The 27,658-nt window shown below is 41.1% G+C and overlaps 1 protein-coding gene across 3 annotated transcripts in view; it reads right to left on the bottom strand.

The window, feature by feature from the left end:
- RAPGEF5 (Rap guanine nucleotide exchange factor 5) overlaps nt 1-27,658 on the bottom strand; it is a 173,498-nt gene that overhangs the window by 120,552 nt on the left and 25,288 nt on the right. For all 3 annotated transcript variants that reach the window (XM_080382161.1, XM_080382162.1, XM_080382160.1), the window contains exons 2-6: nt 14,319-14,369; nt 13,092-13,198; nt 11,980-12,101; nt 10,954-11,122; nt 4,883-4,949 (exon numbers count right to left, since the gene is read on the bottom strand). In XM_080382161.1, the coding sequence (XP_080238287.1) occupies nt 4,883-4,949; nt 10,954-11,122; nt 11,980-12,101; nt 13,092-13,198; nt 14,319-14,369 (516 nt within the window). The remainder of the gene's footprint in view (nt 1-4,882; nt 4,950-10,953; nt 11,123-11,979; nt 12,102-13,091; nt 13,199-14,318; nt 14,370-27,658) is intronic.

Raw genomic sequence — 27,658 nt, 5'->3', positions numbered from 1 at the left:
CTGTTACTACTGTTCTTTTCTTGTCTACAACTACTACAACCACTGTTCTTTTCTTATCCATGAATCTGGTCATTTTATCACAGAAGACATAGTTGTGCACCTAGTAGATGGCATGTACCACCCAAACTTTTTGCCTTCTGTCTTTTTTCTGCCTATAGTAGTATTTTGTGAAACAGTATTCTAGATGTCAATGTGCCAAACAGGACTTCATATCTAGAGACAAAATGTCAATCCTTACAGAATCTCAAAATGAAATCCTGTACCAGAAAGCTCTAAACAGCAAGGTTCTGCAAAAGAAGAGTCTTCACATTTTTGCATCTCAAGTAACGATAAGTTGATGGACTCTAAATAAACATACTATTGGCTGACATCTTAAAGTACCAAAAAACTGTATTTCCCAGATACACTACATTAACATCCTGATATTCTCTTCTGTCCCATCACAAGGTAAGGTAAGAGCTTTGCAGTGGAAACACTCATCAGCCATCCCACTGTGCTCTGGTTTTAGCAGGCAAGAGACTGAACATGAAGCTGCTTTTTGGGACATGACATGGGATGCATGACAGCTCTGGAATACTTCTTTAAACCTAGGGGTAATCATTGCATTTTCTTAAAAATTCATGATGAAAAAGATTATCTGATGTAAACATATTTCAAATGGCACTTTGCACTGCTTGCACGTCAGCTGGCTTTACAACTGACATTTGATGGTGTTGTCAGTGCCTCACTGTAATGGAGCATATGATATGAGCATATAATTCGATAGGCTCCGTTCAGTTATCTTGACTGACTCTGCTTCTTCCATTGTAGAATAAAGCATAAAGAAAAAGTGAGACTCCCCCAGCAAGTTAGTTTCTTATCTTTTGTATCTGACTCTGCTCTTAAAAGAGGTGTATTCCATACATTATCCACAAATTAAGATGATAAAGAAACTTCTGAAATTTTTTCCCCGCTGCCCTTCTGACTTGGTATCACTCACCACAGCTATAGCTACTATCTTTACAATCTCCATAACCATTGTTTAAAAACAAGAGTGCATTTCCCTAACTAATCAGTTCCAGACTGGCTGAATTATCAAAAAAAAAAATAAATCACAAATTGTGCAGTGGATGTGAAAAGTGGAACTGTACAAAAGCAACAACACCTGGTAACAAAAAGCAGTAGGGAACAAGTCATAAGTGAAAGGCCAGCAAAAAAAAAAAAGTCAGGCTAAAGTAAAGAAAAAAAGAGAGAGAGAAGAATTCACCAAACTTGTACAGATGCCTATGTCTGTGCTAGTCACTCTATAACCTCTTCACAGAAGGTGCACACAGGACCAGTGGAGCCTAAGGTATGACTGTTTTTCCCTAAAGTATGATTTTTTTTCCCTAAAGTAGACTTTCAAAATTAATCACATATTTAGCATCCTAAAAGTGCCTGCTTCTGCTCCCTGGCTATAAGGAGCACCTGGGGAAGCTAGCTCAGATGTAGATGCCTGCCATATGGACACTTATATTTAGGTGAGGCGAGTTCCACCCTCTGCAACAGCAACAGCTTTTACAGAGTTACAGAAATATATAACTAGACCTTACATGCATGCATGCCTACAGTTTTTCCTGTGCTTTTAGATGCTAAAACAGTGATTTGTATTTTAGGCACACAGATTCCTCCAGTGTTGCTTGGGCTGGATCTTCACAATCAGCTTAGGTTTGAAAATTAGGGAATTTAATCCCCCCAGAAAGAAATGCTGACACAGAAGCATCCTTCTGACCTGACACAGAATGTTTTATTCCATTACAAGAAAAGCAAAAAGAAAAGCAGAAGAGAAGGTGGTACTATCACCACTGCTGGGATGTGAACGTCCAAACCTAGAAATACACAAAAAAGTCAACTCTGGTCTCTGACTGCTTTAGTGCTGGGTTGGAAGCAAGGGTTTTGGTTTTATTTTTCCACTTCTGAAACACTGGTCTGAAGAGTATTGTGAAAAGGATTCTGAATTAGAAGTTCTTCAAGGAATATTGGTTTGATTCTGCAGAAAATACATAAACATTCGGTGAGCCAAAAAGCAAGATAGTGTGAACGTATTTCCAGTCATGGCTAATACCTTCACTTTGGGTTTCCAGGTTTCTTTCCATACAAATTCTGAAGCTGGCAGCAAAAATAAAATTGAGAACATGTATCCTGGTGTATCCAGCCCTCTGCTGAGTAGTGCAAGGTAAGGGCTGTTCATATTCCCTTGGGACACATGAAGGCTCTCCATAAATTCACAGTGAGTACTTTAGATCCCATTCAATTGTATAGAGGAAAACAATATTCTGGAGGAATAAGAGCGAGAAGTTCACATACAGATGCTAGTATTTGGAGGATGCTGCTCTGGTCTTATGTCTTTTCTCCAGGGATAGACTAGAAAATCATTATAAAAAGCCTGCACAGTTTTGTGGAAAATCAGAAAATGCAAGAGAAAATATCAGTATTTTTGGCAGTACCATGGCAATAGATGGGTCTCAGGCCATCTGGAGATGCAACTGTCTGATTTTTCTTTAGCTAGAAAAATGGTTCATTTGAAAAAAACAACAACTGTCCATGTGCCCTGCTGCTGGAATCAGTCAGGATGCAGGTCAAAGGTTTGACCTTGTAAAGCTAGATGTGAAGCACTTGGAACTCACTGTGAAATATTCACATATTTAAGGATATGCATTTTACTCAAGTGTATCCTGCAACAGTTAGATCCAGTTGTTAATACTCAGAAAGTCACTTTATTTTGTTGAGTGCTGGTTTTTTCTTAACTGATGAAAAAACATTATTTTTCTGATTTTTAGAGATGAAGCTTTTGAGGGGTACTGGCAATGTTTTATAGCATTGGTAGTTTTGTGGATTTTTAAAAAGATACAACTTTGCAAAAAGTTTTTGTAATTTTTCTGTTTTTTTCTCTTTATGGAACTAAAAATGGAGGATATTGAGGTTCTGAGTTCTTTCATTTTCAGTGAGGAAAAAATGGTAGTGAGCACAAGGAATTTGAATGTAGAAGATATTAAAAATAAAAAACAATTTTAAACCACAAAATTTTCTAATGTCATACAATTTAAATTGTTTTTGCATAAGGTTGAGCATACAGAACAACTGGCTTTCAAGAAACACTATAAAATGTCTCCTGTGAAGGCATTTGTCTTAACAAGATATAGCACAAATTCTCCTTCCCTTCCATTTTTCAGCAATTTCAAGATAGTACTTTATTAATTTTACTTAAAATAGCTTTTTTAATCTCATGCCTTTTTCATGACAACTTTACCCTGCTTGGTTCACTTTCATCTCTGTATTTTCTCACAAACCTAAAACAGAACTAGCACTACTTCCATGTTTTGCTCATACCATGATTTAGGTGTGACGTTTGCAGAACCATACAATCGCAGAATGGCTGAGGTAGAAAGGCACCTCTGGAGGTCATCTGATCCAAACCCCTGCTCAAAAGCAGGGTCAGCTAGAGCAGGTTGCTCAGGACCATTTCCAGTTGAGTTCTGAACATCTCCAAGGATAAACACTCCACTACCTCTCTGGGTAACCTGTTCTGCTGTTTCATCACCCTCACAGGAACAAGTTTTTGCTTATGTTTAAGCAGAACTTCTTGAATTAATTTTTTGCCACTGCTTCTTGTCCTGCCACAAGACATCAGTGTGAAGAGCCTGGCTGTCTTCTTTATTCCCTTCCATCAGGTATGTATTCCATACATACACATTGATAAGACCCTCCCATAGCCTTCTGTTCTCCATGCTCAACTGCCAGTTCTCTCGGCCTCTCCTTGTAAGCCAGACACTATACAACCCCGAATGATCATCTTCATGGTCATTCACATGCGCTCCAGTATGTCCACGTTTCTCTTGTACTGGGAATTCAGAACTGGAGCCAACACTCCAGATGTGTCACACCAGTGCTGAGTAGAGGGGAATGATCACCTCCCTTAGCCTAGGGTAACGCTCTTACTAACGCAGCCCAGGAGGTCCTTGGTTTTCTTTGCCACACTGGCACATTCTTGGCTCATGTTCAACCTGTTGTTCATCGGGACCCCCAGGTCCTTTTCTGGAAAGCTGCTTTTCAGACAGTCAGCCCCTGGCCTGTACAGGAGCACGAGGTTCTTTCTCCCCGATGCAGGACATTGCATTGCCTTTTGAACCTCATGAGATTCCTGTTGGCCCATCTCTCCCACCTGTCAAGGCCCCTCTGAATGGCAGCACACCCATCGGGCATCTCAACCATACCTCCCAGTTTTGCAGCACCTGCAAACTTGCTGGGGGTACACTCTGTGCCATCATATAGATTACACTGGGTCAAGTGAATCTAGCGTAACCTTCTGAAGTCCTGTCGGTCTGCTTCTTAGAACAATGATCTTACAACAAGATGCACCAAATTCTAGCACAGACAGGATAAGCTGTTGTTTATTATGATGGAGTTTATTGAGGCTAAACCTAGGTGGGAAACCAGATACCCAGGCTTCCCAGGTGGGTCTCCTCAGAAGCTTACAATAATCTACACCAGGGTTGCTGAGGCCCTTTCTCTCCCTTTGTCCCCCACCCCATCATTGCCTTCACACTGATGGCTACTTGACCAAGAGGATCTGAGTGTAAGCTCCCTGGCAGGAAAATCACCATGATCCTCCAAATTGGTATCTCCTGGGCCATGGATAACATGGATTACAAGAGGGCAGGCTGCAGCAGTCCTTATTTCGACTGATTTTAATAACTGGAATTGCACACTAAGACCTCAGTAAAAGCTTCCTCCTTTCAGAGATAAAAAAGTAGTTTGCATTACAAACACCTGCTCACTAAGACAAAGTCTTTAATTTGAAAGGATCCAAAACATGACAATATTTCAAACATGATCAGTAGAAACTTTGATGCAGTGACCTTACCGCAGAAGTGAGACGAGCAAGAATTTCAGCATTGGTTTCTGCTGTATCTTCTATTTTTTGATCAGGCCTTAAAAAAATAAAAATAAGATTTTATTATTCCTTTCATTCTGTTTCAATATCCTTTGATTCCTAGAAAGCAAGGAACTGTGTAGCCACAGGCACTGATGTAAAAGGGCTTTTGAGATTCCACATCAAATGATGACTGCAATATGACAATAATTAATTGTGTCAGTAACGACAGAGTACACCCTTTGTCCCTTGCTGTCAAGAACTCTTTTGATTGGACTACTGTAAAACAGTGAGAAAATTCTTCAGCTATAAAAATATGATGAAGAACTGAAGAATGCAGGACCCTCTTAGTTCATACTCCATCAACAGAGCAAAGACTTTTCCCTCTGTCCACCAGCCAGCTTTGCTAAGGTGTAAAGTAACACCTATAGAATGCAAGCTCACATAGAGAGAAGCATACAACATAAAAATCATTATGTGACACATAAAGTTCGACATCAAAAAAAACCATGACAATGAAAAGAATACCTGTAAGAAGCCATAAATCGGCAAACTAAAGCAAGGGCTGAGAATATTTATTAGGTTGCCTTGACAGTTACTCACAAGACAGAGAGACTTAATGTGCATTTGCAAAAGTGAGGCAGTAGAGGAAGAATCTTCTAGAAACCGTCACAGAAGTCTGACCCACACGGAAAAAGCCAGACAAAAGCTGCTGTGGACAGCAGGGAACAGGACTATGTTTTTCTTTAGAACAGTCTAGTTCCCTCAAACAACTGCAAGCTTTTCGGAAGGTTTATTGACCATCAGAAGACAGATACTAACATGAAAGGGTTATTACTATGGGAAGAAGAAAACAAAAATGCCCTTGAGATCTTTACTGTTCATGGTATTCAAGAAGTATGGCATGCCAGCAAACTGAGCAGACAGGCAAAACTGCAGCTGCTGTAATAAACATAAATCCCAGGTATTAGCAGAAGCTTCTACCTTTAAATTATTTAATTGCTTATATGCCTTGATGTGTTTAGGGAGAGAGCTGATAACATGTCTGGAATATGCATCTGATATATTATGGTTCCTATATCCCATGTCCAAAAGTTTCTTTCCCTGATTAAATAATAAAGGTCAGAAGGCACATAACACATGAATTCATCTTGGGGCAAGCATATTCAGACCAAAATGGTAATTCAGATTAGAAATCACCATTATTTTCACAACTGCTTTCCTATTCAAAGAAAAATGGGATTTAACGTTTCAAGTATTATAAACAAACCAAAAGAAATAAATGACTGCAGTTTCATTTACAACGACTGATTTATTTCTTCTCTTTATAATTTGTAAAGAGATTAAAATAACTGAGCTTTTTAGATGCCTGTGTTTCCCTACACAGCTGATCTCTTCTGATCTCTCAGAACCAGGCTAGGACCTGATTCTTCTAAACTGAAGGCAAAAGATAACAGCTCAGTAGATGCAGCCACAGATGCAATTTATAAACCCAGAACAGCATATAGCGTAGCTATTTCCGTCTTGGGCCTTTATCACTTCGTCTTCTATTTAAAACCACTCCCAGTATGCATCTGCATATGAGTACCAAATACTTTTGAAACCATTAATATACTAAAAATTATAGTCAGCACTCCAGTATCAGAGAGGAAGAGTGCATTACGATACCCAGGCTAATGGAAAAAAATAAGATAGAACGGACACTAAGGAACAGAATCAGGACAGATATCAGCCTATTTTTTTTCAAAAGGGGCCAGACAAGACTTATCAGGACTGGTACCGAACAGGAGATACAAAGCCCAGGCAAACAAGCCTAATGCTTCTACAGCTCAGCGGTTGGTGGGCTCGGTAGCGTGTTAAGCAGAGTAAGATACAAGGATGTTCGTCCTAGACCTTCATGAAGGCAAGTCAGGGCCAGCACAATTATTACTGCACACCACGTGAAATCAACTACAGTGCTTCCCAACCCGCTGAGGGAGGAAGCGATACGGATACACCCATGGTCCTGCGCCTGCACCTCAACTGCCCAGCGTAGAGCCACTACATATGTCTCTACACTGGCTTTACAATCCACCTACAATGCCAATAAAAGACCCATGAATACCTTGGAGCTGTTTGCATTCAGGAAAAGCTTTCCAGGAACTCCACAAGGCAGTAACTAAATGAATATCCAATCATGGCTATTTACATTAGGAACAAATTACTTCTAAGAATGGTTACTTTTCTGAAATTAATAAAATGTAAATTATTTCAGGACAGAAGGTACAGAATATAATGTAACAGTTTTAAAAAGAATGTCACGGGCAGTATGGGAGAAATAAAAAAAAAACAAAACCCTGTTAACATCTCTTCAAATAATTAAAAAATATTATGGGATACATTTCAATAGTCTAAGTTATCCAATTCATTCTTGAAATATTCACTGAGTCTATCAGTGGTTCTGAGAATTGGGTGTTGCTAAAAACACCTCCATTTACAAAGGAGGAAATAGAAGCACACCAAGATTAAACACCTGATACAAAGCCATTACAGTCACTGGAAAAGAATTCAGGAGGCATTGGATGAGAGCCTGTTTGCCCAAGGTTGTAAGGGAGTCCATGGCACAGTTTTCAATACAGATATTTAGTTCCCAGGCTATTGCAATATTCACTTTTTTTCCATTCAAGAAGAGTTGGCTGTGATTAACACAGGGTCTCTAATGACTCTCAGGAGGCCTCTGCATCAGTCCCATCTCATTTGACCAACATTTAAAGGGGTTCAGTCCTGTGGAATACACGTAACATTACATTTCAGTTTAGTGTGAGCTGCTAAAAATCTGCTATGTCACATCTTGTTTTCCGTGATAGCCTCCCACCAATATTATGTTTAATGTAGGGAATTTGCCAAGGCAAAAAGCAACAGGGAGCATTTATTCAGGAACCATAAGCACGTCTCAGGTTTCAGAATGTTATTTTCACTGTAGAAGTTACAATATAATTATTTGGTAACACTGCTAATACTGACCAGAAACAAATACAAATCCATTAAAAATCTGTATAGCAAGTTGAGCCTGGGCCACATTTATTTGATAGGGTTTCCAGAAGAACTGTTGAAGGAAGTCCCCAGAGCTGCTACTGCCTACTCAGGTCTACAGACTCCAGGAGAGCAGATCCATGGTGCTCCACAGAGACCCACGGATGCACCCAGCATCCCAGGACCACCATGAGATGTCCAACACTGCTTTTTGGTGCACAAGCAGTCACTTCTGATTTCATCAAAAGCAGGGAATCTAATTCATAAGGTACAATTTCTCTGTCCCTATATACATACAGAATTAATGCCATCAATACAGACTATGATTTAAAAAAAAGACAGAAATCTTCAAAAATATTAAATTTCAAAAAAAAGATTGTGCTTCCAATGGTATGCAAAACAGCTTCTACATTTGAGAAAAGACAAACACTCACTACAAGGAAGAGTTTTTACAATTGCCCTCTTTCTTCATGAAAAAGAGTATATGGGTTTATTTAACCTGCTCAGGTAACTTTAACACCTCATCACATCTATTCCCTTTCAGATTTTGTTTTAGCAGTGTATTAATTTACATCAAGCATGGAGAATTTTGAACCTGGTGTCCTGGTTTCAGCTGGGATAGAGGTAACTTTCTTCTTAGTAGTGGTTACAGTGCTGTGTTTTGGATTAGTACGAGAATAATACTGATTAAATACTGATGTTTTAATTGTTGCTAAGTAATGCTTACTTAAAATCAAGGACTTTTCAGTTTCCCATGCTCTGCCAGTGAGCGGGTGCACAAGAAGCTGGGAGGAAGCAGAGCCAGGGCAGCTGACCTGAATGGCCAAAGGGATATTCCATACGATAGAATGTCATGCTCAGTATATAAACTGGGAGAAGTTGGCCAGGGGCTGCTGACTGCTGCTTGGGGATGGGCTGGGCATCGGTCAGCGGGTGGTGAGCAGTTGTATTGGGCATCACTTGGGGTTTTGGGGGTTTTCCTTCAGGTTTTATTGCTCTCTCTTTCTCTCTCCTTTTCATTACAACTGTTGTTATCATCATCATCATCGTTATTATTGTTAATATTATATTTCAATTATTAAATTTTTCTTATCTCAACGCACAAGTTTTACCTTTTCCCTATTCTCCTCCCCATCCCTCTGCTGTGGGGAGGGGGGAGTAAGCAAGCAGCTGTGTGGTACTTAGTTGCCAAGTAAGGTTAAACCATGGCACCTGGAAAAGCCTCCTTTCCCTTTAATATCACACTCCCTTCAGAGTATACCATTATTTAAAATTTGATTCCTTTGATATATATTTTTTTTTTAAAAAAAGCATTCTTACAATCTGACGGGTAAAACCTCCAGAAAATAATTCTTCAGTGACAATGTTCCCAAAAGGAATCCAGCTTTAACTAAAATTTGAATAATGTGAGCAGGAAGGAGCTGTAAATGTACATTAATAAATAACTGTTCAATTTGTGTGACAGGGATCATCCTCCACTAGAAATGACAGTTGCACTGGAATGACAAAACTGCAAAGCAGACTGTAAACTCAAACCTAAAAAGTCTTCAATCCACTTTCCTACCCAGCATCCTTCATGTAACACATCAATATGACCTTTCTGTTCTTTCTTTTTGATTCCTTTGTACAAGTAGTCATGAACTGCGATAAGTGGTCTGATTTGCAGTGATAATGAGGAAAACCCCAATTCCCACTGAAATCAAGATGAAATTGCCCTGATATTAAAAGGACAGACAAACTGCTTAGCACAAGAGCAGGCTGGAAGACAAGAATTTCTATTTGCAAAAACATTCGAAGTTTTTCTCCCATGTGAGTCATTTGCTTAGAAGATCATGTTCAGTCCCCTGCTGTAGCCAATTTGGGGTCCTTGTCACTTGGCTACACTCATTAAAGCTGACCTAAGAAATACGCTTCCAAGGGAATCTCCACTCCAGAACTGCCAATTTCTTGTTGGTAAGGGCAGGCAGCAACAGGAGAGGGAATCAAGATCCTGCCCTGAGCAATGAAGAAAAACTATTGAGATTTTTTTTCTACCAGCTCAACATGCCTGAATTTAAGAAGCTGGGCTTGAGACAGCTTAGAGGACTTTGGGCTTTGTGCTCCTTTAAAATATTTCCATTGGACATTTATTTGAGAGTGTGTTTTTAAAATCTAATATGTAGAGAAGGAAAGTTCTTACAGAAGACAGTTTTGTCTTTGACATCAAAGAGAATAAATTCCAGTACTGGCAGAGTAATAGCTCTCCACAGTGTATCACATTTGAGGATTCATCATGCTAGGCATAATGAAAGAATTTAACTCAACTTATCTATCCAGGACAGTTCCTGCAGATTTGCTAAGGCATGAGGGGTCATGAGCCTCCAGACCTCTCACTGACACCTTTTTCATATATTATGGCCTCTCACTGTGACACAAATAACTATGGTTTCCTTCTAGCTGCTCTAAATAGGCAATGTTTAGAGCACAGCTGTACCAGCACAGAGGGTGTGATAAAATCCAATAGTCAGGTGAAAGAGGGGACATATAGGAAGCGAAACTCTTAAAAGGCTTATTCTGAAAAAGGAATAATAATGTGAGACTACAGAGCTCTGGCAAACATGCAGTAGGAAACTAAAAGCAGATGACTGAAGCTACCACATTTCTACCCATCCTCTCTATCCATCTGACAGCTGATCCTGACACAGCACAAAGGCATCTGATCTGCTAGTCAATCAGCTCCACAGCATGCCTGCTGCCAAATTTGTTCCAAACCCTCAAATGTAAGAGACCAGAAATATGATAAAGCCATTTGCCCAGGTAATATAGCAAGATAGAGTCAGCAAGCTAGTGCATAAGAACAACAATATGCAAAAAAACTCCAAGTTGAGTGCCTTCATTTATCTACCTGCACTGACTTTCTCAGATGAAAAGCCTAACTCTACAAAACTTGTCAACTCTGAAAAGAAAGCTGGTTCATTCGCATGGTGTTTGGGGGTCAATAGTGTGATTATAAGCCAGCCATTTACAAAACAGTCAGAAAAAGTTGCAAACAGCTGTACACACACACTTACAGATTACACATGTCAATCCTGGGAGGAGACAACGGCAGTAGCTGAAGTAGGAGCTTTACTCCATTCTTCCATCCTTCCGCTTTCTCAAATTCACAGAAAAGATAGGTGCATTCATCTGCTGAGAACTGGTAGAAAGCATGACTGTCTTGAAAATAGAGTTGTCTGTCCACTGTTGGAAGAAAGAACATTAGATAGCCTTTAAACCTTTACCATGTAAAGCTGCTGTGCCCTCACCACATTCTTATTGCACTTGACTTCACTGGTGAGCTGCACCGCCACAATATACTGTCAGCATGCACACGCAGAAATCTTCCATAACACCTCACCTTTTCACAAGGAGGACAGTTAAGTGTCTAGCATAGACATGAGGGTGGGGTATCCTCTGAGTTGAGCTGCCTAAGTAGACCCAGCTACAAAAAGTAAACTCTATCAGATTTCCATAAGTTGGTTACCAGTGTAATGATCACCAACCACATTAGCTAAATTTGGTGGGAAAAATGGGGACAGCCAGGTAGAACCTGGCATCACCATTGTCTCAAGGTGCTGAATCCTGAATCCTCTCCCAATCCATTGTAGTCTGAAACTATGAAAAACCAAGAGAGGAAGAGAAAAATTAATAATAGCTAGAGATGTCGTCTGGTAAAGCCATGATCTGCAGTGACTAAACAGCTGCTGTCCCGTGAAAAACCTAAAAGAGCTTGTGTATTAAAAAAAAAATAAGGCTGGAAAATACATGCATGCTGTCTGCACCCTGGTAACAGGCAATTACATTTGCAAAAGTAAAAGGAAGGAAATTGACTTAAAAAAAAAAAAAAAAAAAGAGAGAGATAAATCTTTGTTGTTTACTAAATGAAAGGTCACAGATGTGAGCCTACCCAAAAGACAGTAAAATAAACAACTGTCAGGAAAATCGGATTAATCTGCATTTTTTTTACCCTCCTTCCTCTCTCATCAAAACCATGATTTTTTTCCTATGCAGGAGAAACCGATAGCCTTCCGCACGCTGTAAGCACTATCAAGACTGACCTGATAATATAATGCCCATATCCAGGAGAAGCTGCCACACTCCAACTGCTGTAGATCTGCACTTAACAAAAGGGCACTGCTCCAAAAGCCAATCTACGAGTTCGGATCCAACACAGCTTCTCCTGAAAATAAGCAAAACATGTTTTCTTACACTACAGTAATATTAAAGTGCTCTTTTATAATAAAGAGCTATTTTTTAAAGCTATTAAAAGTGAATCGTTTTGTTCAGCAGGGCAAACCCTTTGTCTCATTTACTAGTTTTTGTAATCCTATTCATTTCAAGGGAAGAAATTATTCTGGCAAGTCTCAGGGGATGCCCCTAGTTACAACAAGGGAACTCGTGTTAAATGAGTAAGTTCCCTTACATACCTAATTCATGTAGCACACTTTACAATATGTAATATTTTTATCAATTTGTGCTGCATACAGTGTTATCCAAAGATGTGTAAGAGCTAAATAAAATCCAGCTTTTAGCCTCAGAATTTTATTTCCTTTCTGAGCATAGGCATAAGCAATACAGCTACACAATATATGTGTAAGACCTCGAGTGTCCTTCACCTTTCACATTATTGGTTAACTTAACTTTTTAAATCATCCAAAAAAAAGGAGTTACAGCTCTTTCTTAAATACAGATATGAATGAATGCTGCTATAATAGAGACCTGTATATTTTGGCATGACTGAAAAACAGGGGGAAGTATTTGTGCTATAATGCAGTACAAATAGAAAATCACTTCATTACAGAAATACGACATAAATTACATGCAAAAATCACTGTGTAACTAAATCTCAGGAATCCAATCAATCTGTTTTATAACTCCAGACCAGGGCTGAATCTAATACTCTTCCTTGTCAACAAAATAACAGACAAACACAATTTTGTGTGAAAACATAAGCAATCAGGACACTGCTGTTTTTTGATCACAGACAAATTAACATAAGAAAAGGTATTGAAATATATGAGATTTTAAAAGATTTTTTTAGAAAATATTTTTGATTCTTATTAACACACACAAAATCTCATTCTTAGAGTTTACCCTTTTGTCAAATCAGGGCATAGACAAATGCAAATAAAACCCATCCCGTTGATTAAAATGAATGATCTCGGGTTACCTGCAAATGCCAGTAAGGTACACCCTGTCTTTAATCAGGTCAGATGCTTGTAGAGTAAAAATATTCCTGAGAGCTCTCCCAGCACAGGAAGAACTTTCTCCATAAATCTGAATAAAAAGAGAAATTGTAAACTGTGACAAACAGGTCACATTTCTGCTGTAGTGAATCTCCTTGCCAGTGCCTACTCCCTCCCTCTGTGCAATGCCTTCCCCCCAGCTAAATGACAAGCAAACGTTCAAAGCCTCATAGGAAATGCACCCCAACTTCTGCCATACCCAGCTGTATCACGGGTTGCAGATGCCTCCACAAACTGGGGTACTTTTACAATTGCTGCCTTACAAAAGCAGAGGTTTTGCTGTCCGTCAGCTTTAACATCGAACAACAGACAAGGTCAAATGAAAACAAGTGTTATTCTAGCAAAACAAAAAGACTATATTAACTGTGGTAAACCCACACAAATATAGTTAAAATTAAACATTATTTCATATGTATTTGAGTTAAATAATTTAACACAAGCCTAATCCACACTGAAACACCTTTTTTTTACCTTTTTGTTCAAAACTTTGGAGCTACCCTGTGATAGCTACAGGTCAGTTCATCCATACCTTGCCAGGAGGATCTGGTCTTTCAGACAGGACACACCTCTGACTTCCCCCACACCTAATTTCTACCTTACACCTCAAGGCTTGCAGGACTCAACTACATCTTCCATAAAACTAAGTTCCACCTGGACTCTGTATACCACTCCTTACTGACGATTTTAACTCAGGCTTCTGTTGTGATGTTTCCTCATCATCCCAAAAAAAGATGAGTAACATAAATGATTAACTTGAAAGAAAAGCAATGATGCAGTTTCACCTTCTTTTTTTGTTTGTTTCCTATGTTTAGGAATCTTCCAAGGAATATAAAATTGCCCTGAGACAGGAAAGTCTTGTGACATGGAAAAACAGAGCTCTTAAATACTGCAAAAGCAAGCTTAAATGGTGGTAATAGTTTAAATGGCTCGGAAGTGAAGGCATGTCAGAATTCAAAACAATTCAGTTTGCAAATTTAGTAATAGAAGTAGACAATTTCTAACACACACAAATTATAACTTGTTAACTGGATTTAACTGCAGGCCATATTCACATATGTCTTCAAAGCTATGATTAAGAGGCTGAACCAACACAAAAAGATTCCTAATATGCTGTTTGATTAAATGGAATTAAAAAGAAGCTTGACAAGTACCTTGTTTGAAGGAGTTTCCAAATAGGGATTTGAAATTCTTCTGGACAGGGTCTGTAAGACAATTTGGTAGATCTTTAGGGTTTTTCCATTTTTTTGTAGGGAAAAAAAGTAGCAGCAATCTAGTCCATTTAGCTATTGAAATCTAAATAAAAAGAATTTATCAAATCATCTGAGTAGTCTAACTTAAGTCTCCAAATAGTATTTTAACATCAGCAAAAAGATTTGGTAAACTCAGATCTGTGTTGTTTGCTACATTTATTCTTGATCTGGAAAAGAAGACGAGCAATGAGGTGGCAAAGTCTGTAGACAACACACAATTATTTGGGTCAGGAAAGACCAGAAATGACAGTGAAGAATTTCAAGTTAAACCTAAAAAAAACTAGGTGAAAAGACGATGAGGTCAACATTAAAAGCAGCATGCACTAGAGGTAGAAAATGTAATTACACATGCTCTAATACCTCTTAAAGCAAACTTTATCAATTCAGTAAAGACACTTCAGCATCACAGAACACTTCTCAAGGAAGACCTCTCTTATAAATGAAATTCTGAACTGTAGTTAAAAAAAAAAATAGGATAAATGAGGAATAAAATGGTGACCAGTGGGGAGGTAAACTTTGCTGTAATGCAGATCAGCATTATCTTTGCCATGCCACATGCCACATAGCATCTCAAAAAAAGAACGTTTCAGTGTTACAGGGGATTCAGACAATAATAGTAGTAGGAATAATAAGGGATTTGGATACATTTTCATACGAGAAGAGACAGAAGAGACTGTGACTATTTACATTACATAGGAGAGAGTACAGGAGATATAATGTTATTATATAAAATAATGAAATAGCACAGAGAAAAAAACAGACTTTCTGTGTCATGTTTTACGTAACATGAAAATAACTGATCACTCAATGAAATTAGAGAGGACTCCTGTTTGAGGAGATAGAAAAGAAAATTACATCTAACTGTTCACAGCAAGGAAATACAAATGGCAAAACCTTATTGCTGATCAATAAAGATTGGGGATTTAAAGTTATAAAATTAACAGTGAACCAGACCTCTGGAAGGCAAGCAGAGACAGAATAAACATCTCTACAAGAGCCTGGTTAACTCGCCTCTACTCACCATAATACTCTCATATTTTGTCAATGTTAAAAGACAAAACATTGTCTACTCTGATGCTTACTGGCAACTTCTCGTACTAAAAGACACAAATAAACATTGCCTGAAAGAAGTCTGGAAGTGTAACAGAAGACATTGTGCAGGTGCACTGACAGCACAATGGGAAGATTGTGTGATGCTCCCTCACATTATTCCAACTTGTAGGCAGTGTAATTAGCTCCTCACTTTGAGAAGGATCCAATTCACACTTGGTATATTGTAATCATAAAAACAAAATCATTCTTCATACCCTGTAAGAATTACAATTACAGCATCCATATCGCAGCAATGCCACCTGCTTTCCCCCCCACCCCTATATTCTTGTTACTGTATTTATAGAAAAGGGAAGTGACAAGGAACAACAGAAGCACTTAACGCTGTTTACCCTTCCACACTCATCACAAACGTTAGGGCAGGTCCACGTGTAACAGTAGCTCCATATGGAAATACTGTAACACAAGAGTTTAATTCCCCTTTTGCATAACCAACAAAGATGCTGCAAGAGCACAACGCTGCCTCAGATCCCACTTGCTTTTCCTCACCAGCACATTACGAACACCTCGGTTCTGCAGCAGCCCTACATACCACCACTTCACTTGGTTTCTGTCCAAGTCTTTCATTCAACAAGCCTCACTCACTGCAGCAGCACAGTCGAAGCTCATACATCGATTTCCCCCCTCCCTGCCCCATTCCCTGGCTGGCACCAACAACATTATCATCAGCAAGCTAATTCCAGCAATGCCGGTGGGAACTACAGCCCCTGGCATTGCACTGGCCCAGTCCCCAGTGTTCAGAGGATGGCTAAGCCTCAGCCAGGGAAAATACTGCTACTGCAGCTTGCAGTTACATGACAGCATAAGCTTGAACTCAGCAAAAAGGACACATTTGGTGGCCTTCTACAACAGGGTTACAGCATTGGTAGGTAAGGGAAGAGTGATTGACACCATCTACCTGGACTTGTGCAAAGCATTTCATACTGTCCCACACACATCCTTGCCTCTAAAATGGAGAGTCATGGATTCGATGGACCACTCAGTGGGTACAGAATTGGCTGGATAATTACACTCAAAAGACCTGCAGTCAACAGCTTGATGTCTGGGTGGAGACCAGTGATGAGTGGTGTCCCTCAGGGGTCCAGGACCAGTATTATTTAAATTCTTTGTTGGGGTCATGGACAGTTGGATTGAGTGCACCCTCAGCAAGTTTGCAGACGACACCAAGCTGAGTGGTGTGATTTACAATCTAAAGAGGATGTCATCCAGAGAGACCTTGACTCAGGTTGCAGAGATGGGCCTATGTGAACCTCATGAAGTTCAACAAGGCCAAGTGTGACATCCTGCACCTGGGCTGGGGCAATCCCAAACATGGATACAGGCTGGGTGATGAGTGGATTGAGAGCAGCTCTACAGAGAAGGACCTGGGGGTATTGACGGATAAAAACTGAGTATGAGCTGACAATGTGTGCTCACAGCTCAGAAAGCCAATTGCATCCTGGGCTGCATCAAAAGAAGTGTGGCCAGTAGGTCAAAGGAGGTGACTCTCCCCCTCTACCCCACTCTCATGAGACCCTACCTGGAGCACTGCATCCAGCTTTGGGGGCCCCAGCACAGGAAAAGACATGGACCTGCTTGAGTGGGTCCAGAGAAGGGCCACAAAGATGATCAGAGGGCTGGAGCTCCTCCACTATGAAGACAGGGTGAGAGAGCTGGGAGCTCTGCCTGGAGCAGAGAAAGCCCTGGGGAGACCTTATAGCAGCCGTCCAGTACCTAAAGGGGGCCTGAAGGAAAGATGGGGAGGAACATTTATAAGGGAGTGTAGTGATAGGGCAAGGGGTAAAGGTTTTAAACTGAAAGAGGATAGATTTAGATTACATATTAGGAAGAAATTGCAAGGAGTCTGCAAAAGGTGAATGAGGCTGAAAAGTAGCTGAGAGAAAAAAAAAAAGCTTCTACTTTATCCTTCAGACCACACAGTGCTAGCTCTGGTGCAGGGGAGAGGGAGGAATTCACAGCCCTGGAATGGGAGGAGGGAAGACAGTACAACGGCTTCTGTCAGTGGCACATCAGCCTGGAGCAAGCATGAAACATTGGAGAGCCCAGAAGAGTACATTGAGCCTGCCACACAGGAATCTACACCCCCAAAATTTCTACAAACATAAGAATATGGAAATTGCATAGGAGAAAATAAAACAAAAGTAGAAGTAGAAAATAATCTTTCCTGTTGATGGTAGTGCAGCCTGTGTAATGCTGAAACACTGCAGTTAGGCTGAAATTGATAAAAAATTTTAGGATTATATGTCCTAGCTACCAAGATAGGTCCCCTTTTCCTTTTTTTTTTTTTTTTTTTTCTCCTTTTTAATTTGCCTCAATAAATATTTAGCTACTGAGTGCGCTTCAGAGGTTCAGCAGACTCTACTTTGGCTGTTGGAGCAAACTGAGCATTCCCCTTCCAGAGAGAGGAAGAAGAGAGAGTGGATCGGGGGTCCAGGTTTTGTTTGAATATCCCAACCTTTGGGCCCTGTGTAGGGGGAAGCACCACTCCTCCCTAAAGGTATTAGGTAAATACAGGCTGCTCCTCCAAAATTATTTTGAGAAGCACACACCAATTCAAAATACATTTGCAAAAAATACTCGTCAGGATGAGCCAAAATGTGCTTTTAAAGCAAATTAATTAGTCACCAAGCAAACAACCCATCTCTTACGAAAACTACCTTGGAATAGCTATTGCTGCCCACAGCAAGTGCTGTTTTCAAGGCGCTGCCACGCCAGCATCTCCCTGTGCCTCTTCACCAGCTTGAGGAGAAGCTTTGCCGAACCATGTGTCAGGAAGGAGATGGGCATGTGGTAGCACTTATGGTCCTGGGATAGGAGACCATATGTGGAGCAGATCCAGAACTCTGGGTGTCCTCCAGAAGGGCTTTCCTATTGTACATGAGCAGGTGTGCACAGGTAGCCTCAGCTTCCCTGCTGGTGATGCAGGAACAAAGAAGCAGGGAGCTGGTGTCTTGGGCTGGGCAATCAGGAGTGTGAAGTATGAATGTGGCACACGGACAGCATCCTAGCTTGGGGACACAACTTGCATGTGACAGGAGAGGACAGCTGGAACAGGTGGCCCAGGAAGTGGTTTTGGAATAGGTCTGCTAGGATTCAAATCTGAATACATCACAGATAATTTAGTCTGAAACTGGGAAATATTATAAAGGAGTTTAGTGTGGTATTTAAAACCACTATAAACACAGGGAGCAGAGCAATGGTGCTAAAAGAATGGAAGGATCAGAATGAAGTGACCAGCAAGTAATTTAAAACAACCAGGAAAACAGAAAGAAATACTCCTTTACAGTCCATACCAGCCACTCTTTGGCTAACAATTCCAGCTCATGGAATTATTAGCTAAAGAATCAAATAATCCAGCTAGATTTTTAAAAGCAGTAGCTAATTCAATGACTGATACTACTATGCAAGGTCTGTATCTGGGTTTACATTAGTATTGCTTCAACTGGACAAGCATTTTTAAACAAGTTGAGAACCTCTGCCATTATTTAAAGCTAAGCATGCAAAGATATTGATGGTAATATTCCAATATCTGAGCATAAACAGATTTTTGAAAGGTTTGGAAAGAAATTGCCACACAACAAGCAAAGTGTACTAATACAGGCACTTTTTGGTCTCCTTTAGAAAGATCAATTTGTATCTTACTGTGAGATGCTGACTTAATTCTTTACTCAGCAGAGTACTGAACTGGCTCCACCACAGCAACTCCCTATGCATTTACTACAACCTGGTTAATGTTCTAGTCAGGGGCTGAAGATACTATGGAGCATGTTTTCAGTCATACCTTTTGGAGATATATTTGAATTTTCTCATTGTTTTTAGGTCTGGGATTTTCCTTTGGCCTCATCCCAACTTCTGAGGATGACTTGTCCACTAGTTTCTCATGCTTTGCCTCCTGCCCAAGCTGTTCCAACAACTGTTGATATTTCTGCCATTGCCAGCACTGCAGTCACAGTAGCATCAGCAACACTCCATACATCTGCTAGCAATTTAATCACCATCATGCTCAGAAAGAAATAAAGCAAGAGTGCTTGGAGCTCCAATTCAAGTGCTTTCCTCAGATGGGTTTTTAGTACAGTGGTAGCAGTCAGCAACCTGTCTATGCTAGAAGTTACACTTTAACACTAAAGAAGAGGCCATAGAAATTGTAGGACAGTAATAATTTCAAATATGGGATGCAAATGTTTTGCCTTTCTTCTAAGAGCTTATCATATGCCTGTGCAGTTAGCAAAAAAAAAAAAGAAGTCAAAATGTGTTAAAAATAGGGAAGTGAAAAATTTTTTTTATTAATCAGGAATATTCCTTTTTCTAAATCTTTTACAGTGGGATTTAGGTTAAAACTAAAAGGAACAAGAAAAGGCAGGATCAGGGCTCTTCCTGCACCCCAGTAAATTGTTTAAGATTCCCCTCCAAGTTTTTCAAATAATCAGGTTTTTAACTGGTTGCATTACCAAAAATTGAGCATAATGTCATGAAAATTTACCTGTTTTCAGTTTACAACACAGTCACCAATATTTGTCTGTTTGATCAAGGCTTGATTTGCAAACTTGGCCATGATCAGCTCTATGCTGCTGAACAGTTCTAGGAACGTTTTTGTGTACAAATACATGAAAAAACAACTGTTCATAGTTTCAGGGCACTATCACTATGCCCCTAAAGAATTCAGCATAGTACTTGTGCATTCCAAATTGGATTACTCAGTATACTTAAATTAAGCAAATGCTTCAGTGTTGTGCTCTGTCAGGGCTTATTCCCTAAATATAAATAGCCTGAAAAAAAATCATCTCATTTTGAAATGCACATCGTGTAGCACAGACTACCTGGTAATGAGATCATTTCTATTCCCCGACAGGGGGATTTCTGTAACTACTCAACACCTGAATCCTAAATTGGCTAATGTGACCACAAAGGAAATTATATATTCAGACAGATTTCCAACAAGCATTTAAGCACCCAAGCCCAAAACACACTTTCACCAGTATTCATGCTGGAAACTCCTCACGTTCCAACCGTGAGAGACAGAGTACAGAAAAGGATCACAAATAAAGCTGAATCCAAATTCACTCTCAAAAACAATCATCCATTTGTGCTTTTCTCTCTTTACTGATCACTCAACACTAACAATACAGTGGCTCAGGAAAAATTAAAAAAATCCACCAGAGGTATTTACTTAATTTCCCTCAGGCTTCTGTCCCGCTCCATGCACAAATCAAAAAGTAATTATTTTTGTCCTAGACAGATTTCTTTCTCTCATTACAAACCATGACAATGATAATGCTGTAACAGAAACTACTGCAACTGTTAAACTGATGGAACCCTGTGGGTTTTTTCTTCAGAAAGATTTGCCGGAGTTGCTGAAAGCAAGCAGCAACAACAATTAAGAGAGTTTCCACTCCAGCCCCGATCTGAACACGAATCCTGCAACAAACCTGGGCTATACCTATCCAGCACACCCTCCTCAACCTGAAACACAAGAAGGCAGCAATTTCTGCAGGAGTAAATGCTCATTTATTCCCAGTGCTTACTCATGCCCAGCAAGGAGCGGGGGAAGGGAGGGAAAATTACTGAACAGTTTGGCTTATCACTTTGCTACCTTCAAATTTTTGCATTTGAAGTCGCTTGCTACTGTCTAAATTATAGAAGGTTTAAGCAGAAATAAGACATGGGTGCCGTGTTTAGTAGGTGAAATGCTGCCATTGTAGCATTTCAGGGCGGCTGGATATAGGGAGTGTTGTCATGAATCCAAATCCGTTTCCATGTGGCAGCAGATTTTTCCTCATGGTTGCTAAGGCACAGCAAGCAGAGTTGGTTGGAAAGCTAGCTGACTTTCAGCAGATATCATTCATATGAAACCATAGAATACGCCTGACTTTCTGCCAAATAATATTCATAACAACCAACCTTCTCCCACTGCTCCTCTTGAAATCTGCTGTCAGAAATCATGGATAACAAAGAACAACCAGCGGAACAGTTCTCTCCATTAATATTTATTTAGGATTCAATACAAAACTATTATAAATAATCATTTATAAAGAATCTTCTTTTTAAAGGGAAGATTTTTCCCTGATCATCTTAAATGTCGTATACTTAGGTGTAGCACAAAAAGGTCAAAAAGCTGTAAAAAGAGAAACCTGTATTCAGCAGAGCTTGCAGCGTAGGGTTCTCAGGTGAGCCTGCAAAGCCCTCTGGAGAAACCCAAATGGGGCATTACGGAAGGAAACTGAAGAGTGTATTCCTGCCTGTTCTTTGTATAAAAAGAACCTGCAAAATAAGTTAGTTTGAAAAAGGGATACCCACAACTCATGGTTCATTCTTACCTCTCCCAAAACAGAAAGGGATCTGCAAACAAAATGGCTGCTTTAACAACAAGCAGTGCTCTTTAGGTTTAAAAAATTATTTCTGAGACAATGATGGTCAGGAAAGCAATGCATTTAGAAGCATTTCTGTATTTTCCAGTACCTACCAAACTAAATACGGATGAATGGGTTTACGCTTCAAAAAACCCTCTTAGTTAACCTGGCATAAACCAGCCACTATTAAAGTCTCCATAGCCTGGCAAGAAGGGTAATTTAGTGCACAAAAGCAAATTTTGTTTGCAATGCCCTTTTCTTTACCCAAAAGAAGGTAAGTATAGAAAACAGTATCAGAGAAGACAATATGACAGGACTGGCTCGTTGCTCTCCTCCCTCTTCCCCAGACCTACCAAAGAAACACCCTGGTAGAAAATCCCTGGATAAATCCAGCTTCGGGAACACAACACCACAGGCCCAAACCTCCTCTGTCCGTATCTTGCCCCTCAAGCAAAACTGTGACATCCTGACACAAAAGACAACTCAGTTTGAGAGAAAGCTGATGTCACTCCAGTCTACAAAAAGGGCAAGAAGGAGAACCCAGGAAAGGACAGGCTGGTCAGCCTCACCTCCACCCCTGGAAAGGTGATGGAACAGCTCATCCTGGAGGTCAGCTCCAAGCATGTGGAGAAAAAGAAGGTCACCAGGGACAGTCAACGTGGATTGACCAAGGGGAAGCCGTGCCTGGCAACCTGACAGCCTCCTACGGCGGAATGACTGGCCGGGTGGATGAGGGGAGCGGTGGATGGTGCCTACCTTGACCTCAGCCCGGCTCTTGACACCGTCCCCCACCAGAGCCCCCGGGCAAGCTCAGGAGCGTGGGTCAGGCGGGTGGGCAGTGATGGGCTGAGCAGGGGCTGAGGGCAGAGCTCGGGGGCTGTGACCAGCGGCGCAGAGCCCAGCTGGGGGCCTGTAGCCAGCGCTGTGCCCCAGCTCAGCACCGGGTCCCGTCCCGTTCAGCTGGGTCACCGGTGACCTGAGGGGACGGAGCGCAGCCTCGGCAGGTCTCCCGATGGCACAAACTGGGAGGAACCGCCGGGACACCAGCAGGCCGTGCTGCCCTCAGCGAGGCCTGGGCAGGCTGGAGAGCCGGGGGGAGGGGACCTCGTGGGGTCCCACAGGGGCCAGCGCGGGGTCCTGCCCTGGGGAGGGACAGCCCCTGCACCAGCACAGGCTGGGGGGGGGCTGCTGGGGGGCAGCTCTGCGGGGAAGGGCCGGGCGGTGCTGGGGGACAGCCAGTTGCCCGCGGGCCAGCGGTGGCCCTGTGGCCGAGAAGGCGGGTGGGACCCTGGGGCGCGTTAGGGGCAGCGTGGCCGGCGGGTGCAGGGGGCTGATCCTGCCCCTCTGCTCGGGCTGGTGAGGCCCATCGGGAGTGCTGGGCCCAGCGCTGGGCTCCCCAGTCACGGGAGACGGGGAGCTGCTGGGGAGGGCCCAGCGGGGGCTGCGGAGCTGGTGAGGGGCCTGGAGCACCTCCCTGGTGAGGAGAGGCTGGCAGAGCTGGGGCTGTGGAGCTGGAGAGGAGAAGGCTGAGGGGGGATCTCATCAGCGTAATCCATTGTCTTAAGGGTGAGTGTCAAGAGGATGGGATCAGTGACAGGACAAGTGGCAATGGGCATAAACTGCAACATGAGAAGTTCCATCTGAATATGAGGAACATCTTTACTCTGACAATGACAGAGAACTGGCACAGGCTGCCTGGAGAGGTTGTGGCATCTCCTCTGGAGACATTCAAAACTCGCCTGGACACGGCTGTGCAACCTGCTCTGGGTGAGCCTGCTTTAGCAGGGGCTTGGGCTAGATGATCTCCAGAGGTACCTTCCAACCCCGACCGTTCTGTTATTCTGTGAAAGAGAGGAGTGGTGAACTGGCAGAGGGGGATGCCTGGGTTAGAGAAACTTTATATTCCTTAAAAAAAAAAAAAAAAGAAACAGCTACACTCTTGCTAATGGTGCATTTCCACCACAGTGAAGGACCATAAAACATGGCTGCTGACAAGCAGGTCATGTCCTTCCTCCATCTCCTGCTTCATCTTCCCATCCCCACCACTCTTTTGCTTCATGCTTCCATGCATGCCTGTGAAGCGATATCCTGAATCGAGCTGAAGGACTGGTAGCTTCAAACTGGCTTGTTAAATAATGACTTATTTTAACCCAGGTTATTTCCCTCCACCAGGTCACTGGGGAGCCATGCAAGCATGATCGCTAGCAAGATGGGTGGCAGGGGCACAGGCAAAAGCAGTGGGACATGGAGGGCGGCAGGAAGGGACAGCTGTGCTCAGAGGAAGCACTTGTTTATGTTAAATTAAAACTATCCAAGGAATGATGGCATAAAACACGGCTAATAAATCCTCAATGTCTCTGCTGTGTCAACATAAAAAGGAAGTTAACTATGCCCACAAAAACTGACAAGACAAAATTCAAAGGCGTCAGTAATGGGGAACTTCACCTCCCACCTTCATGTTCACATGAGTACATCAATTAACTCCATAGATCAATTGTAATCTGCATGGGCTACAGCTGCAGTGTGCAATGTAGAAACAGAGCTTAAACAATTTTTATCTTCTCTTTCTTATAAAACATTATGGACATTTTCAACCTATATGTTAATACAATGCTTGCAATGAAAGTTCATTAACTATGAAAAGAAGAATCAGAATTTTACTGCTTTTTATCATGCTTTACATAACATTAAAATATGCAGAGTACATTCAATTGACTATTCATGCTCCTCGATTAACTTAACTTTATGGCAGCATTTGTGCTCTAGCTTGGCATTTCAGCCATACCTTTTCTAATGCTACCTTAAAAGCTTCCTAGTGCACTTCACTCTTCCTGGCTGTCAGCAACATTTCACAGGGAAGTAGCATCCTCACTTTTTTTCAGTACAAAATAGGCACTATACAGACTCCCACCACAAAAAAATCAGCAATATTGCTGCATTTATTTCTCTTTCAATCTCAGCATCTAATAAATAGATTATGGTCTTTGTAATCTACCATCATGTTCCTGCCCATCAGCATATGGTTTAGTTTTCATCTGGAGGGTAGCACACAGGAGCAGATGGGTGTGTTTTTTAGTGTACAACGTTTTATGCAACAATTAATATTTCTAATGATGCAAATTATAAGTTAATAATGCATTATTTGAAACTTCCAAAAGAATGCACACTGGATATTTCACACTATAATTTAAAAGATGTTCCAGTGACAGGTTACCATTTCTTTTCAGATAGATCTAAATGAAGACATCAACAAAACAGTAAAAAGAGAAGTCAGAAGTAGGAAAATATGGATTGTCTGCATACTTAAAAGCTTTTCAAAGTACCTCTGTTGGCACATTTCTTTCATTGCCAGCTAAATACCTTCTCATGACACATTCCCCCCCCCCAGAAAAAAAAAAAAAAAAGAAATCAGCATGGCACATCAACTTGGCAAAGACATTCTGCAAGCCAGGCAGCCTGACTCACAAGCATGCATTAGTAAAAAGAAGTTCAATGAGAAAATCATGTGTCAGACACAAGAACTAATGCCCAGGCTGTGCAGTCTCCTTCCTGGAGTTTTCATAGCTTGACCAGACAAGGCCCTGCACAACTGCTCTGGCTTTGAAGTTAGCCCTGCTCAGACCAGGGGCTGGACCGGACAACCTCTGGGAGGTCCCTTCGAACCCAAAGTATTCTGTAATTCTCTCCTGCTCCATCACTCCCAGACACAACTTTATTCTGCTCTTCCTACCAGCTGCATCAAGCATGGCAGAGAAAGTCTGTGGATCTGCAGAGCAACCAGAAACACTTTTCTAGATGCACCCTGTGTTTAAAAAAGGCTCTTAAAATCACATATTTCCAAGTTAGCCTTTCACCAAAACTCCTCCCCATCACACTACCCGATGTGCCAGGTCTCAGTTGCTGAGGAGCAGATGTACCTCTGCTGTCAATATTACTGCCATATTATTACCAGTTAATACTGGTGCCAGAACTCAGCCTTCAGGAAGCCACATTCTTCAAAGATTAAACATCATAAAAATTTTAAAGCAGACAATCAATGAAACAAATGATGCATGTCACCTGTCACTACCAACCAGCCATCATGTAGATGTAAGTTCAAATGCTCCCTCCCAGGCAAAATCAGCATGGTTAGGTACTTTATTTCCCCTAGTACAGGCGCAGGAGCCTTCCTGTGAACTGACCCCGCTGCAAAGATGCTCACCTCTGCCACAAGAATTGTTAACAAGCAGCAGAAGGAAAAAAAAATCCAGTATTGCTGCAGCTATATTAGTGAACCAGATGCAGAAACAAAACTACAAATATCAGCAAATATTCAGGAGATCAGCTACGAACGATGCTGACAATATACAGCTAACATTGTCAATATAAATCACATATTATTGAATAAGAAAATCTATTAAAATCTTAATTTATTCAGAAGAAATTTGCAAATAAAGAACCCATTTTATAGGTTTTGATACGTACAGTATATTTAATGTTTCAAGTACAAAAAGACAAAGTTAAAATTCAGTGCTTTGATTATGATTTATGAAAATACCTCACAGTAAATTGCATCAGTTTAGTTTACTATTTGAAAAATGCCTATGTTTCTGGCAACCAGTTTTTAGTTTGTTGGGTTTTTTCGGTTGGATTTTTGTTTGGTTGGGTTTTTTTTGCATGAGGTGCTCACAAACAGTCCATGAATTGCTTTACAAGCATGCAAAGGTATGTTTTTAATGTCCCTGCTGTCAGATAACTCCACTTTTACCACTGCCGGCAGAAAAGGTGGGTCACCCAGTAATTTTCCAGACTTTATTCCTAGAAGTAGACCACAATTATTCCTTTCAGGTACAAGACATTGAAATTCTTTACTCTGTTTCTGAGAAATTGATTTTCTGATTTTGCAGACACCAACTGACCTACTGGACAAAGCACCAGATTTTGTACCTCAACTTTACTCCTAAATCTGGTGTGGTCGCAACCTTCAGCAAGTCGTTTCCCTTCCCACGCGATGGGAATGACCATGACGGCTCTGCAAAGTGCTTTGAGGTCTACAGGTAAAAATCAGCTACCAGCTAAGGGCTATAAGCACCCAAGTTCTCTGCCACGTTGCCAGGATAGCCCCACTCCAAGTTCAAATATCTATAGGACATTTAAAACATGAAACATCATATAAAATATGATAAATTCATTAATAAATCATGAATGAAACTGGCGACTTTTGTTGTTTCCAAGGTTTTCGAAGTGTGGGAGCAGTCTCCAAGCTGAGTGAACAAGCTCTGGTTAAAGAAGCTTGTATTACAACCTTACCAGTTTGAGAATCTGCAGCGCTGCTGTTTGTATTGGCAGCACTCCGTTACGTGACCTCTTGGGGACAATATAAATTTCACTGACAGTAGCTCTTGGCACAAGGCAGTGCCAACCTACTATGGACTGGTTAGTGGGAGTTCTTAACCACTTCCAGAAGAACAGCTGTAATTTACTTTTTTGTAGAAAAACTATTAAAAGTTTAACTGTTTTAGTTTCATGAAGCAGTCGAGGCCTCAGTGTACAGAGAGCTTAAAAAGCACTCAACAGGCAAGCAAAGAAAAGAGCGCGTTCCCTTGGATTGCACAAGCAATTCCTTGGCAAAGTAGATCCAGAAACTCCTGACCTGCCCTCAGCAGAGCCTCAGCACTACTTGGAGCTCTGCTACGGGCACCTTCAAACACTCTGCAGAATGGGATCACACTAAGCCTGATAACACCTTTCTTTTTGTGTGCTTGAAAACCTTTGGTCTGGCTGTTGAATCAGGAACAAATGAAA

Source organism: Falco punctatus, assembly GCF_963210335.1.
Source record: "Falco punctatus genome assembly, chromosome: 4".
Taxonomy (NCBI): Eukaryota; Metazoa; Chordata; class Aves; order Falconiformes; family Falconidae; genus Falco; species Falco punctatus.
Note: the sequence above shows the minus strand (reverse complement) of the source record. Positions and strands in the feature narration are given on the sequence as shown.